The 19,937-nt window shown below is 43.7% G+C and overlaps 1 protein-coding gene across 2 annotated transcripts in view; it reads left to right on the forward strand.

Moving 5' to 3' along the window:
- The window catches only part of LOC135900077 (pyruvate dehydrogenase phosphatase regulatory subunit, mitochondrial), a 157,888-nt gene that overhangs the window by 135,641 nt on the left and 2,310 nt on the right, over positions 1-19,937 (forward strand). For both annotated transcript variants that reach the window (XM_065429525.1, XM_065429526.1), the window contains exons 16-18: positions 10,459-10,548; positions 12,720-12,899; positions 16,871-17,065. In XM_065429525.1, coding sequence (XP_065285597.1) covers positions 10,459-10,548; positions 12,720-12,899; positions 16,871-17,065 — 465 coding nt within the window. The remainder of the gene's footprint in view (positions 1-10,458; positions 10,549-12,719; positions 12,900-16,870; positions 17,066-19,937) is intronic.

A 19,937-nucleotide genomic window follows, 5' to 3' on the forward strand; every position in this document is an offset into this window, starting at 1 on the left:
AATTATGTGGACGCACCCAAATGGCCGGATAGGGCAAGGTAAAGGTTGCAGACTGGTGGCAAGAGGAAAGGTGGAGATTTTCATTGCTGACAATCGGGGCTAGAGCAAACGAACTTCTGAATGTAGCTGTACATCCCCCACCAGTATACCACTGTCAGAGGCGCTGATAAGCTTCGAAAACTCCAGAGTGTGCACACTATGGATTGGCGTGGAAAGCTGCGCATATGTCAGAACGGTGACTGCAAGGTACTACTAATAACCACTGGTGCCCCTCGGGGTTATAATTGCGTCGGTGCAGCAGGTTGTCGCAAATGGCGAAATGGTGAGCGTGACGATGCAGCGTTCAAGTGGCTCGTGGTGCTGATGAACCTGAAAGCAAGTCTATAATAGAGGTAATCCAATGGTCCTTGTGGTGCTCAGATGCGATAGTAGTAAGGTCGAGTGAAGAAACGGTAAAGCGGGATAGTGAGCAGCAGGCATTGTCATCAGGCAGGGGAGAGTGCGAGAGGGCGTCAGCGTCAGAATGCTGGCGTCCGCTACGGTAGGGCACATGGCTATCATAGTCCTGCAAGTGAAGTGCCCAACGGGCAAGACGGCCTGAGGGATTTTTCAAGGATGACAGCCAGCATAGTGCATGGTGGTTCCTGACTACATCAAATGGATGGCCGTACAAATAAGGCCTGAACTTGGTGAGAGCCCAGATAATGGCGAGGCTTTCTTTTTCTGTCACAGTGTAATTGGTGTCAGCTTTCTTAAGTGTACGGCTTGCATAAGCCATGACATATTCAGGAAACCCCTGTTTGCGCTGGGCAAGAACAGCGTCGAGGCCAACACCGCTGGCATCTGTGTGTACCTCGGTAGGGGCTGTCAGGTTGTAATGGTGCAAAATTGGCAGAGACGTTAGCAAACGACGGAGCTTTGTTAAGGCCTCATCACACCCAGATGACCACGAAGTGAGGGGCACGTTGCTTCTAAGTAGCTTCATTAGGAGCGATTTGATGGCAGCAAAATTGTGAATGAAGCGTCTGAAGTAGGAACACAGACCAATGAGACTGCGCAATTCTTTTTCGGACATTGGTTTAGGGAATTCGGCCTACGGCTCGAAGTTTGGCTGGACTGGGGAGAATTCCATCCTTGGATCTGACGTAACCTAGAATTGTCTGCTACTGAGCAGCAAATCGGCACTTCTTGAGGTTTAGTTGTAGCCCTGCATTTGTTAAACACATTAAAAGAGACTGGAGCCATTGAAGGTGCGTGGAGAAGTCGGGAGCAAAAACAACAACGTCGTCACGATAACACAAGCACGTGTGTCACTTCAAGCTGCGCAGAACTGTGTCCATCATGTGCTCAAACGTTGTGGGCGTATTAAAAAGTTCAAAAGGCATTACAATAAATTTGTATGAGTTGTCGGGTGGGACAAAGGCATTCTTCGGCTGATCGGCATCTGCCATGAGTACTTGCCCATACCCCGAGCACAAATCTAGAGATGAAAATAATTCTGCGCCTTGTAGACTGTCAGTCACGTCGTGTATGTGTGGGAGAGGGTAGACGTCCTTGCGAGTTATCTTGTTCAGGCAGCAGTAGTTCACACAAAACCGCACAGAATTATCTTTCTTCATAACTAGGATGGCAGGGGATGCCCATAGACTGTTGGAAGGTCATATCACCTCGCGGCGAAGCATGTCATCGATTTGTTCGTTGATTACATGATGTTCTGCAGGAGATACTCTATACGGATGTTGCCTCTGTAACGATGCTATTTGTAACAGTAGGCGCCCCGCCCAGGGAAGATTGCCCTGCATCGAAAGAACAAAATTATTCTAGTAGGCACTTAAGCTGAGACCGATGGGCTGGTGTAAGGGCATCGGCAATAGAAGAGCTGAAGACATGACTGGCCGATAGGTCACACGTAGAAACAGCACTGAGTGCACTGGAACTAGCACAGTAATTGTCATTGGGCACGTCCATAACTTGCACATCTTCAATCGCTTCTGCATTGCCAAGACGTACCCCTCGAAGCAGCAACATAGGGTATGAAAACGGGTTGCAAACAAAAATGCTTGCTACAGCCCTGTGTGATGTCCACTGTCGCAAAAGGCAGCAGCAGACCTTTCCGAGTGGGAAAGCAGTCAAATGGAGACATTAGTGCAACAGCATCTGAAATTTTGCTACAGGACATGGGCATGACTGTTGAGGCGTTCAGAGGAATGTGGATGTCGGCTTGGACAAGTAGTTTCCTTGAAAGCAAAGAAATGTCGGTGAGCGGCAAATCTAACAGCGGTGAGAGTTCTATTTCAGCCCGTGCACAATGAATAACAGCATTGTGGCACGAGAGAAAATCCTAGCCGAGGATAATGTCATGAGAGAATGAGGAAAGGATGATGAATTCTATGGCGTATAGAACAAGAGCAATGACAGTATGAGCAGTGCAAGCCTCCAAGGGTCGAACATGCTGAGCACTGGCTGTGCGGAGGGACAGTCCAGAAAGAGGCATCGTGCCTTTCCGATGTAGGTGTCAAAGCTTAGTGTTCATAACACATATGGCGGCTCTAGTGTCCATGAGTGTAGATGCGTGAACACCGTTAACAAACACTTTGATTACGTTGAGGGACTGCAGTGAGGACTTTCACATTTCCGACGTTGTTGCAGCCCTTGACTTTTGGACTGCGACGATTAGTTTTCCTTGTCCTGATTTACAGGGCAAGGTTGCATTGGCGGCATTGAGCAATGGCGTGGAGAAGGTGAACAGCGGGTAGTTGCGGTCGGGCACAATGTCGCCGACACAGCCGACGGGAGGCCATAATATGGACGGTTTGACTGGCTTGTCACGGGTGCTACGGCACTAGGCAGCTGCACACGACTTCAAAAACATGCGACATGACTGGCGTAGCCGCACGCAAGGCATATTGGCCGGTTGTTGGGAGTACGCCACCGGCTCGCCAGAGCAGCTCCCATCCATGTCACAGGATGTGTTGTACGGGGTGGCTGCTGACATGACTGCACAGTGGGCAGTAGTCAGGGTTTAGGCACAAAGTCGGCAGATTGGAGAGGCATACTTGAAAAGGCTTTCATACATTGGCGTTTCTTGATCAGATCTTTCGTCTCCTGCGATAGTTTACTGGTATCCTGCCTAACATGGTTACCACCGACTTCCATTGCACATTCCTTAATGATGTCCACAAGATTGTCGTTCATTGCTTCAACACTAAGGTCCTCTTCCTGAGTTAAAGCCGAATACCTGTTCTGTAGCTTGATCTGGAATTGCTCTATTTTCCCTCTTACCGCTAACTCATTGATCGGCTTCTTATGTACCAGTTTCTTCCGTTCCCTTCTCAGGTCTAGGCTAATTCGAGTTCTTACCATCCTGTGGTCACTGCAGCGCACCTTGCCGAGCACGTCCACATCTTTTATGATGCCAGGGTTAGCGCAGAGTATGAGGTCTATTTCATTTCTAGTCTCACCATTCGGGCTCCTCCACGTCCACTTTCGGCTATCCCGTTTGCGGAAGAAGGTATTCATTATCCTCATATTATTCTGTTCCGCAAACTCTACCAATAACTCCCCCCTGATATTCCTAGTGCCTATGCCATATTCCCCCACTGCCTTGTCTCCAGCCTGCTTTTTGCCTACCTTGGCATTAAAGTCACCCATTAGTATAGTGTATTTAGTTTTCACTCTACCCATCGCCGATTCCACGTCTTCATAGAAGCTTTCGACTTCCTGGTCATCATGACTGGATCTAGGGGCGTAGACCTGTACAAGCTTCATTTTGTACCTCTTATTAAGTTTCACAACAAGACCTGCCACCCTCTCGTTAATGCTATAGAATTCCTGTATGTTACCAGCTATATTCTTATTAATCAGGAATCCGACGCCTAGTTTTCTTTCTTCTAAGCCCCGGTAGCACAGGACGTGCCCGCTTTTTAGCACTGTATATGCTTCTTTTGGCCTCCTAACTTCGCTGAGCCCTATTATATCCCATTTACTGCCCTCTGATTCCTCCAATAGCACTGCTAGACTCGCCTCACTAGATAACGTTCTAGCGTTAAATGTTGCCAGGTTCATATTCCAATGGCAGCCTGTCCGGAGCCAGTGATTCTTAGCACCCTCTGCAGCGTCGCAGGTCTGACCGCCGCCGTGGTCAGTTGCTTCGCAGCTGCTGGGGACTGAGGGCCGGGGTTTGATTGTGTTGTTCATATAGGAGGTTGTGGCCAAGTACTGCACCAGGGTGGCCAATCCTGCTCTGGTGAGGGAGTGCGTTACCGGTTCTGGTCACCGGGATCAGGCCACACTCCAGGCCTGTTTATGCAATTTTATCAACACACGGATTTTTTTTTTTTTAATCCGGTGGAAAATTGCCGGCACCGGGATTCGAACCACGGACCTCTTGCACGCTAGGCGGGTGTTCTACCTCTACGCCACCGCTGCAACTTTACCACCGCCACTGCTGCAAGTTGATTAACTTCGAAAGTTCTGCTAGAATAGAACTGGCAGAACTTTCGAAGTTAATCAACAAGCGTAAGACAGCTGACGTAAGGAAGTATAATATGGATAGAATTGAACATGCTCTCAGGAACGGAGGAAGCCTAAAAACAGTGAAGAAGAAACTAGGAATTGGCAAGAATCAGATGTATGCGTTAAGAGACAAAGCCGGCAATATCATTACTAATATGGATGAGATAGTACAAGTGGCTGAGGAGTTCTATAGAGATTTGTACAGTACCAGTGCCACCCACGACGATAATGGAAGAGAAAATAGTCTAGAGGAATTCGAAATCCCACAGGTAACGCCGGAAGAAGTAAAGAAAGCCTTGGGAGATTTGCAAAGGGGGAAGGCAGCTGGGGAGGATCAGGTAACAGCAGATTTGTTGAAGGATGGTGGGCAGATTGTTCTAGAGAAACTGGCCACCCTGTATACGCAATGCCTCATGACTTCGACCGTACCCGAATCTTGGAAAAATGCTAACATAATCCTAATCCATAAGAAAGGGGACGCCAAAGACTTGAAAAATTATAGACCAATCAGCTTACTGTCCGTTGCCTACAAACTATTTACTAAGGTAATCGCAAATAGAATCAGGAACACCTTAGACTTCTGTCAAGCAAAGGACCAGGCAGGATTCCGTAAAGGCTACTCAACAATAGATCATATTCACACTATCAATCAGGTGATAGAGAAATGTGCGGAATATAACCAACCCTTATATATAGCTTTCATTGATTACGAGAAAGCATTTGATTCTGTCGAAACCTCAGCAGTCATGGAGGCATTACGGAATCAGGGTGTAGACGAGCCATATGTAAAAATACTGAAAAATATCTATAGTGGCTCTACAGCCACCATAGTCCTCCATAAAGAAAGCAACAAAATCCCAATAAAGAAAGGCGTCAGGCAGGGAGATACGATCTCTCCAATGCTATTCACAGCGTGTTTACAGGAGGTATTCAGAGACCTGGATTGGGAAGAAATGGGGATAAAAGTTAATGGAGAATACCTTAGTAAGTTGCGATTCGCTGATGATATTGCCTTGCTTAGTAACTCAGGGGACCAACTGCAATGCATGCTCACTGACTTGGAGAGGCAAAGCAGAAGAGTGGGTCTAAAAATTAATCTCCAGAAAACTAAAGTAATGTTTAACAGTCTCGGAAGAGAACAGCAGTTTACAATAGGCAGCGAGGCACTGGAAGTCGTAAGGGAATACATCTACTTAGGACAGGTAGTGACTGCGGATCCGGATCATGAGACAGAAATAATCAGAAGAATAAGAATGGGCTGGGGTGCGTTTGGCAGGCATTCTCAGATCATGAACAGCAGGTTGCCATTATCCCTCAAGAGAAAAGTGTATAATAGCTGTGTCTTACCAGTACTCACCTACGGGGCAGAAACCTGGAGGCTTACGAAAAGGGTTCTACTCAAATTGAGGACGACGCAACGAGCTATGGAAAGAAGAATGATAGGTGTAACGTTAAGGGATAAGAAAAGAGCAGATTGGGTGAGGGAACAAACGCGAGTTAATGACATCTTAGTTGAAATCAAGAAAAAGAAATGGGCATGGGCAGGACATGTAATGAGGAGGGAAGATAACCGATGGTCATTAAGGGTTACGGTCTGGATTCCAAGGGAATGGAAGCGTAGCAGGGGACGGCAGAAAGTTAAGTGGGCGGATGAGATTAAGAAGTTTGCAGGGACGGCATGGCCACAATTAGTACATGACCGGGGTTGTTGGAGAAATATGGGAGAGGCCTTTGCCCTGCAGTGGGCGTAACCAGGCTGATGATGATGATGATGATGACTTGAAAAGGGTGGCTGAGTCTTGGTGATGACTTCAGCATAGCTGAGTGGTGCAGCCGCTGGGACATGTTGGGACAGCGCAACAGTGTCAGCGTAGCTTAGTGGTGCAGCCACAAGAAGATGTTGGCTCTGGTCTGGCAAGACCTAGGTGATTTCCTGCTCGATCGCGCGATGGAGCGGAGGCATAAAATTCGATGCACACCGTTAGAGATGTGGCGGCTGAGCGAAGGATATCAAGGAGAGCTGATGTGCAACTTCCTCCCAAACGAGTGCTTTCATTTCAGCAAGCAATGCTGACTGGTCAGAGATGGTAGCCAAACCAGCAATGAGGTCATCGTGCGAGGAAGGGCGATGTGTCAAAGAGTGCTGCCTGCATTGCTCCTCCATAGCTTTGGCATAGAGTGATGATGTCGGTCACAGACTGAGGATTCTTGGCAAGTAGCATGTTGAAAGCATCGTCCTCTATCCCTTTTAAGACATTTCTGATTTTGTTGGACTCCGACATCATCGCATTGACTTTCTTACACAAGTCCAGTACATCTTCAATGTAGCTGGTAAATGATTCACGCGGCTGCTGTGCATGTTCTCACAAACACAATTCCGCTCACAGCTTGTGCACAGCAGGGCGACCAAACACAGCCGCTAAAGAGGTCTTGAACGAGGACCACGTGAGAAAGCCAGTCACATGGTTGTTACACCAGAGACTGGCGACACCTGCGAATTAGAAGAGCACATTGCTCTGTTTGGTGGGATCGTCCCATTTGTTGTGGACGCTTAGCCTTTCATATGTCGTCAGCCAGTCCTCGACGTCCGTGTCATTTGAGCTGCTGAAAATGGCCGGCTCCCTGCGACGAGGCACACCAGAGCACAGGACTGACTGAGGAGACTCTTGCTGGGATGGAGTAGGAGGCATGTGCTGGGATGCGTCTTCAGGCATGGTTGAGCGTAGGGTATGGGATCAAAGTTCCAGGGTTGACGTTGTAGGCCAAAGCACCCTCCACACTTGTAAAAGTGTTTATTAGTCACCGATGTTTGGGACCGACGGTTAGAGCAGGGCACAGACTCTCAGCACAAGTGGTGTCTCCCAAGAACAGCGCGTGAGAGCTTGACCTACTAAAAAGTGCTGGAGAGGATGGCCCACTATAGTGTTGCTCTTCTTTGCCACAAGTACATTAAAGCCTAACAAATGATAAGAACACAGTGGCAGACACAGGACAAGCGTTTAAAGCACAACTGCTTTATGATAGACTAGTGATTTAAGCCTTTCTGCTGTGGCTGTCACTGTTCTTTTTTTCTTGTTTCACTTTGAAGTACTTATCATGAATTTAAACCAACCAACCAGCCTGCCTGACTGTCCTGCTCCAATATTTTACTGCAGACAATAATTTGCTTGACAGCACTTTCTCCTGTGAACATTTGTGCTACAAAATTGTTGTCACCTGTGAAATTAGGCAGGTTACACGTCTTGTCACATGTGCAACAGAAGCTTTTTATAAAATACCCTCTCTTGTGACTTGTGATGCATCAGGCAGACCTGGAAGTTTTTTAATGATTGGCTGAGAAAGCATTATGTACAGGTTCTGTAGCAAGTATGTGACGCCCCCTCGGGCATAATCTTGGTTCGCCCGCCAAGCTCGGTAGCCTGCTAAACATGATATATACCTGGCCATATATATATATACCTGGCCATGTATACCTGGCCATATATATATATAAACATATGATATATACTATGTCATATATATCGATATGTCATACTGTATCATCGTTCAGCACCACCACGCTGCGGAGCGTCCGTCTAACGGAGGGTGCCACAAGACCTCCCTTGTTCACGACCCGGGGTGGATCGTGACAGGTTCACTGAGCATTAGCAGAGTCAGGACATCCTGAGACCATTGTTAATGATACCATTGCTCACCAAAATATGACAGTGCAATGTACTGGGTGAATATGCAGCAGCAAAAAAGAATTAATATGTGGGTGCTTTTGTATCAAGAGGCCAGTACAGTGTCACTGAACCCGAAGCCCAAAAATTTGACAAGTGAAAAGCATAATATTTAAATCAAGCATAAATTGAGCTACATTCCATATATTTGCTTCAGAATATGATGTTCACTTCTTTTAACTCTTAGTAAATATTTACCGTGAAAAAGTTCACCGATGATTACGATACTCCCGAATGCGAAATTTGAGCACAGCTCTATACGTGTTTTTGTTTCACAATATATTGGCTGGCGCAGACAATCTGTGTCGTGCGGCACAATGCAAACTGGGAGTGAAGTGTGACGCGACTGCCTCACTAATCAGGAGATCACAAGAGGCAGTGAATGTGTGACGTGTGGGCACGATTCACAGCAGCTGCTGCAGACAGACTTCTGCTCATGCAGTGCTTTGTTTCCATACAGACGGCGCAGGGCTCTGGTGCCATCTCGTAGCCATCATCGCCGCAAAGCCCATCTTGTGCGGCACTACGCTTTTCTTCTCGTGCTTTCGCCATACCCTCCTCCTCCATTTCTTTTGCCTCATGGTATCGCTGCACCCTCCTCCTCCACTTTACTCCTCCCGCTCTCTTTGCTATCGCTGTCTTTAATCTCCCGCTGCGCTCTCTGTTCGCTTTTATCTTTCACTCTGTTCGTTTGCTCGGCCACGAAGAACGATGCCAATGCTCACCGCAGGAACCGGTGCCTAAGAGCTGCGCTCTAAAAGGGAACCGATTTCGGCACTCAATGCCATGCCCTTGGAGGTTTCCATCAGGGCCTTTACAAAATGTTGTAAACTGCTACTATGCCTAAAACAACTTCATTCCGTCTGCTTCTACCATTAAGTTGATTAAGCAGACAAGATAATACATGCTAATTTTTGTCATGGGTAATGTCAACAATTGCTGATGCTTTGGCAACATGTACAGCTTTGGAATACAGTCAGCTTCCATTAATTTGACCTTGATGGGACTGACAAAATCGATTGAATTATCTGGTGGGTTGACTTAAAGGAAAGAGAGGCAGAAAAAACGTCCAAACGAACTGTTCCTTTATTTGGCAGTACCAACCTGATTCTAACATGCCCCCAGTTATGAGTTCATAGTGGAAAACAATGTGTATGTACCAAAATTTAATGTGTGTCCAATTTTATAATACACTCACATACACCAAGAAAGTATCATGCCTCCAGTTCTGGCAATAAGAAATAACATGAAACTTGCAGAGTTTATCTTCACGGAATAGAAACCTATCTGCATTTAATATCCGTCATCATGAATCATGTGCAGCTTTTTATTGCCGTCATTATACCACAGTATGTTGCCCTCCTTCAGGTCCCCTGCCTTTGATATTCTGCATTTCTCAAACAAGTATGTTGTAATTGCAAATGGGATGGTGACCCACACCAGAGACAAAACATTTTGCCAGTTCATCCTACAACACATGCAAGTCTTCGGAGTGCCGAAAGCATGTGTCACTACACTGTTGCTGCTACCTTAGCATGTAAAATTACTTATATGTTGAATAAGCTTTTGTATTTAATGCCTGAAAGTGCTGTATCTTCGTCATCCTATATGAAAACTGGTTCTACTGCCAAGATGTTGTGATAACAATGGCAATGATGCTGGCACTTACAGTGGGCTATTGCTGATGCCACATATGAAGATTTGGTTTCGTATCCACCTGTATTGCACGAGCACTTTTTGACCAGTTGGAAAATAGATGCGCGTTAGAAGAGAATTAAATAATTAGGCTAATCATTCATTGCGAGCTGCCATTTTTGCTTCGAAATCTGCCAAAAGTTGGCTTTTCTGGCAGGAAATAATTTGTCTTCAACGAATTCACTGTCTCCTAAGTAGTGTTACCAACACAGATGTCGCAGCCATTGTGCTCACAAGTGGTGTCACTATTGGGGTCAAGCATGTGTGTGCTGACCAGTCAAGTTTTAATTATCCAGCGAGGGCCAGTTTCAGGATCGAAGTGACAAAAGCTTTGGCCCATAGGAATGTATGGGCTCTGGCCACCGCCTTCAGTTGGAATTGAATTAACCAAAAAATTTAATTAGTCAAATGAATGGTAGCCTACTGTATTTATTATGGTTGCAGGTGCCAAATGTAAACAGCAGGAGTATATTATTTTGTTCTATTACACAGTTATTCACATTATTTCTTTCTTTTTCCTTTTCAGGAGCTTGACTTAGGTTTGGCCAGTGGTATCAAAGTTTTCCACATGACTCATACTGGAGACAGAGGATGGGTCCTGTACATACCTAATGAGGTATGGAATGTGCATTTGATGTGCACTGCAGTACCTATTGGTTGTTTTATGGCAACAGTTATATTGCTTTTAAATTCTTGCTTTTAAAAGCTCGACGATGCGGGATCGAATCCTGATGGTGACAGCTGCATTTCGGGGGGGAGTGGCAAAATGCAAGAACGCCCATGTTCTGTGCATTGGGTGCACGTTAAAGAACCCCAGGTGGTCAAAATTCATCTGGAGTCTCCACTGCGGTGTGCCTCATCATATTTTAATTTTGGCACGTAAAGCCCCAGAATTCTGTATATATTTACTGCTAATTCACTAAAAGTAGCCCTAAAGGCACAGGTGCACAGCCAGCCACTGAAACTGAGTTTTGGTCAAGGCAGAATGCAAAATACTGCAAAACTGCACATACTGCAAAACTATGCTGCTTTGAAACTGATGCCCATGTGCCTTGGTTAAGCTGTTGCTTGGAGAACCCCATGAAACAAATACAAAAACAGCAAAAATAACACAATATACAAATTAAAATTGCTCCCTTATTTCTGCTCATTGACTGTTATTCAGATGCAAACATGTTGTAAGGCAGGTAAATTGGTTTTGTCTGCAATAGAGCAGGCTTGGCTGTAGGAGCAGACAAGGTCTTTAGGAAATGAAGCTTCAGCCAATCGCCAGTTTAATCCAGTGAGTCCCATGTGGCAATGGGTTTCATGTGCACTCCTCTGGCTTCTTCCATTTTTTTTCCTCACTACACCTTTGCCTAGAGCAGGCATTGTCGTGAAGTTCGTTTCATGGTGCTTCGTGGTTTGTGCCATCGCACTCTCCAGCCACACCACCTTTTGTAGACAGTTGTGCACTGCTACGTGTGTGCACCGTATACCAACTGTGTTTATCATGGGGACCCGCAGTGTTAGAGTGCTCTTGCCACTTTTCTAAACTCAAATTTAGACAAGTCACTGTAAAAGAGCACGTATTTTACTTGTCTCATGCTTGTGCAAATGCGGTTCTGTGCCATGATTAGTGAGCCAGTAGTTCAGTTGCTCATTGCAGTAGAAAAATTTGACAGAGTTTTGAGTTGGTGTACTTTTTTAGATGAGGCAGTGCATTGATCTTGTACTACTGAACTCATGTAATCATTGTGTTTGTATTGTCTGGTGCTCTGTGTACTGACATTTTACCATATGCAACTTTTGCCGTACATTTGCTCCTTTGGTCGTTTGTTTTTAGTTATTTTTCTGTTTTGTTTTCGAGCACATTACTCCTTTCAGGATTATAGTAAAGCAGTACTTTTCTGGCAGGTGCTGCCTAAAAAAAATGAGCGTGTCTGGCTCATTAGCTTGAAAAATGAAAAGCATTTACTTGAATGCCAACTGCAACAAAACTTTCGACCACTTAAAAAGCCTTGTCTAAGATTATCTAGATACCGAAGAGCCTTTGTGCAAAATTTGACATTAGAAATACAAACACGAGCGGCACAATAAGCTCACAAAAATTGTCATTTTTGATACTGAAACTGAAGAAAGCACCGTAGTTGCTGCTCTCTGGAACTGACGCATAACCTAATGCATGGCTCCTTCGTGCCTCCTCCTCTGACATTGCAACGGCTCAACCGTAAAACCTCGGAGACTAAGCTGCTGCATCACGTAGAAACCACGGCCGCTGCGAGGTGCTGTGATGAACCCTCTCCTTGTTTCAGATGCTCCGACTACCAAATGTTTTGATTGGTTTTTGTGGTTCTCCAGACATAGCAACACAAGTCAGCTCGAGTGCCCGACATTTGTGGTGCGGTGAAAAATCTAGGATGCAGTGTGCCGAGACTTACGTCATAACCACACCACCAGGTTCACACATTGTCTGCTTAAGTGTTGTTTGAAGGTGGCTAAAAAAAAAAAAAACTATACGATTACCAGCTCTGTGGCTTTGCCAAGATTAGTTCTGTAGCATATACCACTCATATGTAACAAATTTAACCACAGTGAAATTTCATTGCAATTGGACTTTAACTGTGCCCGAGAACACTTAAATTAAAAATACTAAATGTCTGTAATTTTTTTAGTTCTAAGTAGCAGTTCACTGGCATAATAATTTGACATGTTAATATTTTTTGATGTTAAGGACCTTGTCAAGTTTCTAAAATTGGTCATGTTAGTCAAGTTTTTGTTATTTCCTCATGCTATTTTTCTTTTCAGTATGCTCTTCATGTATATGATAGAATCCTTGAAGTGGGTCAGAAGTATGGCATTCAGCATGCTGGTTACTTTGCCATGCGGACACTTCGAATTGAGAAGTTTTTTGCCTTCTGGGGAAAGGACCTGGATTGCACGACGACACCATTTGAGTGCGGACGGGCCTTCAGAGTCAAGTTTAATGTATGAAATTTATTATCCCAATTTAGGAGTTATTAGTGTTGTTATATTGTGCCTGTTTCACACCTTAATAGCTTCAAAAAGAAAAAGAAAAAAACGCATACATTCGAGGTATGAAACACTAAAACTTGCTTGTAAACATGGTTGGTCACAAATGATAGCAGTTAATGCACACGAGGTTGTACCAATTGCATTTTTACTCATTGTAATTGGTTTCTAGTAGGCGAAACAGCACTGTTAGGCCTAACAGCCAAGGCAGGTGCGGCGGTGAATGGCGAACTGTTGCAGGAAGTTTGCCGCTCATTGGTGATCAAGCCACAGATCATGCACGTGAGCTAGACTGAAGACCGCAAAAGTGATGAGTGTGCCCACCAAGTTCGCCTGTGCGTTTGTAGAACAAAATGGGTTTAACTCACGTTTAGACGGAAAGTATCTAGCTGAATTTGTGCAACGCTGCAGGCGTCATGCAGTCGAGTTCGCTCTTCACAGCATTGCGGTGACGCACAATGGGCAAGCACGAAATGCTCCTGCGGCTTCAACCGCAAAATTCTAAGTAGACTGAAGCACAACAGTGAACAAGAGCTTATAAGCAAATTTTCTGTGCTGCTGTATAGTTGGAGTTCTGATAAATATTAAACTTGCACTTTTACATGAAAATATCTGAATGCCACTTTGAGAATAAGCTGACTCCAGAGGTTTAGACTTAGATTTGACTTGCCTTTTTGGCAAGTAAGGAACCAGCTTTATGTAAGATACGTCAACATCTGATCCTTATGTCAATGTTTTAATGCAAATTCCATGACAACACCATGCCCACAACTATTCAAACTATTCACTTTGAAATTATTTGACATTAATTACTATTCGCTTTGCTTTGCTTCAACTTTGCTTCAAACCAAAAAATTGGTATTTGCACAAACCTTGTTTTCAGATTTTTTTGCTATTGAAATGGTTATGTGAGTGTGCTATTGTTTAGAGCATGACCAGCAACACAGTTGTGTGTTGCAGCACTGTCATGCTGAATGATAATGCCACTCAGTGGTTCATTTTTTAGTGCTATGGTGACAGTTTTATTCCTGCACTTGGGAAGCACACTTTGGCATATGTAAAACAACTTGTAGGTTGATAGTGAATTCACATTTGTCTGTGTTGGTAATGGGTTGTCCTCTCCTAAAGGACAAACACCTGATATGCATCCAGGTACTTAAAGGAGATTTAATTTTGAATGAGGCCTTTTGATTCCTTTGCACTCTCTGACAAAGCAGCCTTTTTTCTAGCTGCCTCAGCAGCTAGAAATTATTGATCCACCCAACCTTCTGTTAACTTTATTTCCACCTTTAGATTTTTTCACAATAGAGGTAGCTAAATAACAAACTTTCTTGCATTTTGCATGTTGTTTACATAGCCACTCAGGTGATTGCATACGTATACAACTTGTGTGAAACATAGTTGAGCTTCTGAAGAATGTGTTGTTTTGTTGCTTTTTATAGGATGCACTAGATGAGACTGGAGTAAAATTTTGCTATATGAACTGACTTTGCTTAAATGCAACAGCTTCTTACCCACATCACCACTAATACCATGTGATCCAAATGGAAAAGGCCAAAATTTTTAAGATAATGTCTTGTTTTAGGGGACTGCTAGTGATGGAGGGCATCATTATATGTATGATAATTGCTGATTTCTAATTAATGAGCCAGAATTTGCTCATTAAGCTTTTAATAAATGCTTAATGCAAACAGCCACATTTAGGGTGGATGTTGCAAATATAAATTCCAAGCAAATGAGCACTCAATGCTTGTCCAATTAGTAAGAATCCTGAGACTAGCACCACTTGTGAGATATTCCTGCCCAGACTTGTGCAGAAATGCATCGACATTCCAGTTAATATTTTCCTGAAAAGTCTTTCTTGCACAAGAAGAAAGGGGGTTAACCGAGGGGCCTGTTTTTTATTAATTGTATCATGAGAAGCCAACAAACAGACACGAAGGACACATAAGGAAAATTACTTGTACTTACTAATTGAATTAAAGAAATGATAAATGAGTGGCAATGAAAGTGAATGAAAAAACCACTTGCCGCAGGTGGGGAATGATCCCATGTCTTCGCATTATGCATGCACTGTTCTAACCAATTGAGCTACAGCGGCGCGGTTTCCCCATCCACTTTCTTGGGTATTTATGCGTTACTACTAGAACTAACCATGGGAGTGTTAGCCAGCACCACCACTCGCAAACCTTGGCGGCGGATGTGGAACATCCTTTCTGCCGCAGGCATCACGAGTACGTGATCTTTCTGGGTGAAGGCAACTGGTCAATAAACCTGCACATGCTACCTGAAGGCATCAATGTTGCTGGATTCGAGACCCTCGTTATGTAAAAATAAGAAAGGGGGTTAACCGAGGGGCCTGATTTTTATTAATCATATAGCCTTGCACAATGCGAGGCAAAAGCTTAGTGTAACCCCAATGTATTTCTTGACAGAAGTTTGAGGACATATTTGTTGGTTGCAGGATTTGTTAGTTGCAGCATGTTAGTTGCAGGATTCCTGCTTAGTGCATGTGCCTGTAGCACTGACATGCTTCAGTTCTTGAATTGCAGTAAGTAATTAAGTAGAAAGTTAATAAGTTGTTAATAAGTTATTATCACATGGTTACTGGTGTCTTTGGCTGCTAGTAATGTGTTGCCAATTAAAGATATATCCACTGCACTGTTCTGTAAAAATGTTTACTCTTCCCATTTGAAGCAGGGGGTAGGGAGCAACACATTTGCAGTTTCTTGGATTTTGTATTTCATTAATGCATGGAAACTTTCATTAATCAGAACCAACGTCTTCAACGAATGGATAACTGGGACCATAAAGTGTGTTGAAAATGAAACAAAAAGGACAGTGCTGGTGCCTTCATGGTGCACATGAGTGTTTTCATTTATCAGTTGTATCCTATACAAATTTTTGCATCTCCTTTCCTTCGCTTTAGTTAAGTCTATTTAGGCTTAGTTTGTGTGATAGAAGCACAGCAGAAGCTGTTTTCACACATGCACACCAAAGAAAAAAAAAATGCCCTTCAAGGTTATTATTAATTTCAAGAACAGCTGCCTCACTGAAATTACACATGTAATGATGGATGATACACAAAAGCCTGGCTTACAGTGTTGACGAGTTTTTGAGGTAGGTCTGTGGGTTTTATCCCCAGCCATGGTGGCCACATTCCAATGGGGCAGAATAAAAAAGTGCTCGGCTATGCACTCTACTATGCTGTAGGTGCACATTAAATAACCTGAAGTGGTCAAAAATAATCCAGAGCCTTCCACTATGGCGTCCCTCGTAGCACACTCTGCAGTTTGTGATATTTAGCCCTATAATATAATTTATTTATTTCTACGTTGTACACTGTCGAATGTATCAGTTATATTTGTTCGCCATTCAATTGAGTATCTTGTAATCTCTTCAAGGCATTCTGTCAGTAAACTAAACTTATGATAGATAGAACAAATGTACCTTGTTCCTTGAGGTGTTGTTTGACCAGATTCTATGGCTTACACTGTGCAGTAAATGAAGAGTGAAGCTCCCCTGTTAATGAATATAAATTAATAATTCTTGTTGAAAGTTCTTACTGAAAGGCACTCACTCCTTGTCACATTACTTAGCTTCACATCACACCAATACAGATATTTACATCGGTTCTGTAATCTCAGTAACCAGTTCTGTTTTAAAATGTTCATACATTAAGTGCTTTTCACTTACTCTGTCCAAATTTGTGTTGGATAAATGGCATAAGGGTGCGCAGGCTTTCCAAGTACCAGAACACTTTCTGTCAGCACACAGTGATAGCTTTATTGCAAATCAGGGAGGCCTGTTTTTAGCTTTAGAGTGATATTCGGGGAAAATGATGGTGCATTGGAATCCTCTCATCGTTTGAGCTTTTGTGACAGTACAACTTTTTTTTGTTTTTTTTTTTTTTTTGTTTTAAATAGAAAGACTTCCTTGGTAAGGAAGCTCTATTGAAGCAGAAAGAAGCAGGTGTGACGCGACGGTATGTGCAGCTGCTGCTTAAGGATCACGACCCTGACTATGATCCATGGCCTTGGGGTGGAGAGCCCATCTTGTTTGAGGACCGCTGCATTGGCATGACATCCACTACTTGTTATGGATTTACACTTGGTGGACAGGTAACAGTTATTTATCGCATTTCCAATGGAATGTTAATTGTCTCTGTGGCATTATATCCTGCAAGGACCAAGAACAGTCTGAAAGAACATGACATACTGCATGCAGCAATCTAACCTGGTTTTATTAGTTGCATGCACTTCAATATCATTTTTACAATCTGTTACATAGTTTTATTGGCAGCAGTTGGCTTCATAAATATGGTACTTGGTAATTGGTAATAAATAATTACTTGGTAATAAATATGGTAATTGGCAGCTTTAAACTTTCGTTGTAAACACTGCGAATTGTTGCTTATAGGTCTATTTCATTGGGTTGTATGATCAGGTGTGTCAGGCTGATTCAGTGCATTGCTATGAAAATTGCGCTTACTGGCAGGGCTCAGGGCAACAGGAAACGTGTGACAGCTAATAATTATTGAACTTTTCTGACTACCACTGTGCTGCTGACTTTTAAGAAGCCCTCTACACAGCGGCTGATTTGTACTAGTATTTAGGTGATTGAGGAACCCGCATGCTCAGTGGCTATGGTGTTCGGCTGCTAAGCACGAGGTCGCGGGATCGAATCCCGGCCACAGCGGCCACATTTCGATGGGGGCGAAATGCGAAAACACCCGTGTACTTAGGTTTAGGTGCACGTTAAAGAACCCCAGGTGGTCGAAATTTCCGGAGTCCTCCACTACGGCGTGCCTCATAATCAGAAAGTGGTTTTGGCACGTAAAACCCCATAATTTAATTTTTTTTTTAGGTGATTGAGTCTTGAGGCTGTAGATTTGCATAATGAAATGCGGTTTGGTGTAGAAAACCTCATGTTTGACTATATTTACCATTTCTATATTCCTATAACTCAACCTGCAGATCCTTATTACTAGTTGTAGGGAGGAGAGTCGGTTTACGTACAAGTAGCTTATATCTGTAATCCAGAAAATTGGGTGGGGAGCCTGTCTTTAAGGCAGCTATGTTCATGCAAATGTATATTTACATAGACGTATGCTTCACTTACTCAGAACTATACCATGGTCAGTCACTAAACCGTGGTCAGTCACTAAATTTTTACACACACACCTAAGGAAAGTCCTGTTAAAAGTTTTATTTTGTATGACATTGTTTAACCAGTACCATTTTAGTGCAAAGGCTGTGCTAGGTATAGAGCTTGTTGCGGGAAAAAGGAGCAATGTGGCAGCAACTGTGTAGCTTAAAAAAAAGCTGGGTTAAAGTCTGTGCCCTACTTTTGTGTCTATTAATGACCTTTTGAGACTCTCTGTGCTAGCTGCCTTTGTGAAATTTAGTGTCAAATTTTTTTTCTGGCTGTCAGGTCCTTGGGTAGTAATGGTGCCATCACGAAAGCTTGCCATACCTCTGATGCAATAGTGGATCTGTCAGCATGTTGGAGTAACTGCTGGACAAAGTTTGTGGGGACAATTGGCCTGTTCACCTCAAATGAGTGCCCACTTGTCATAAATAGGCAAAGCTCACTGTGCCACACATGCCACCCACTTTCCTTGCATCCAACTCCCATCACTCCTGTTGTTCAACTGTCCTCATTCTCCTTGGGGCAACTTTCATTCATTGCACTTGCACTGCAAAGAGGCAAGTGGCATCACTTGACTACATTTTGGCTGCATTTATGATTGGAGAAAACAGCTTCAAGCTTGTCACACTCTCTCGTGTGACACTTTTGGGAAGAGTGAAATCTGCAAATAATAATCACTTGCGGTTAATTAATTGCAATGTACTTGGCCATATTCCTGTCACAAGTGCATTTTCAAAGGCCATTGAGATCCATGAGCCTCACTGGCTTTTTTGTTCGAAATTGTGGAATGAGGCTCACAGATTTCAGTGGTCTTGGTCTCTTAGGTTTCAGTGGTCCTTAAAAGTGTGTGTGACAGTGGTATAATATTAATTTAACCTTGTCAGGATATATGAGATCAGTTTGATTTATGTGATATTTGTACTAAACAATTACTGTCAAACTTGTGGCAACACAAACTTTTATTTATTTGAAGTATGTTATGATGGCAGCTGGCACTTTTGTTTGGGCAGTAGGCAGTGTAGCTCATCACTGTGGTTATACTTGAAAAACTCCTGCCAGTGTTCATCCAGCTTGCACTGTACTTCAAGGCCCAGCTCAATCTGAAAAAATCATATAGGTTTTCTCGATGACTTGGAAGTGGTCAAAATGAGCACAATATTTCCTGTTAAAAAAGGCCACTTAAACTCATTGTCTTTGGGTCACATGGGCTCCATTTTCCAGTTGGGGTTCCAGTTGTTGAATTAACTAGCAGTGAATTGATGGACGTCGACTGTGTCACCTAGCCCCGGCATGTTTGAACAAAGTTTTGTTGTGTGAATTTGCCAACATGTTTGATGATACAACAGCACTACTTGCAGCTGGCTGCTCCAAGTTTTCTGAACATGGAAGCCACAAGAAAGCTGAATTTTCTTGCAGCATAAGCAGCATGGAGGAAGGAAAAAGTTGGGAGACAGCATTATGTCATGCAGCCAGCCTTGGCAAGTGAACGCTCCATGATGCCAGTCCCTTGCTCAGTGTTGGCCCAACACATGACCTCTTGCGTCAAGATCACAGAGCAAGAATCGAGATTTGCCGACACAGAGGAACTTTTTCTTTCCTCCATGTGAATTCGGTATAGGAAAAAATGAACCGGGAATACTAAACCTACCACGTGCTCCAACGTATCCTCCATGCTCTGACATTTTCACCACGTGTTAGGACGACTACACTCTTAGCTTCAGTCGCATTGTGTGATGCTCCCTCCTAACTTTTTTTTTCCTCTATGCTAAGCATGCACCTGGGAAGGGCACAGATACACTGGGCTGTCGTATAGGTGACTTGCACTATGCAACTCTGAAATTG

Source organism: Dermacentor albipictus, chromosome 1 (assembly GCF_038994185.2).
Source record: "Dermacentor albipictus isolate Rhodes 1998 colony chromosome 1, USDA_Dalb.pri_finalv2, whole genome shotgun sequence".
In the NCBI taxonomy this organism is placed as follows: Eukaryota; Metazoa; Arthropoda; class Arachnida; order Ixodida; family Ixodidae; genus Dermacentor; species Dermacentor albipictus.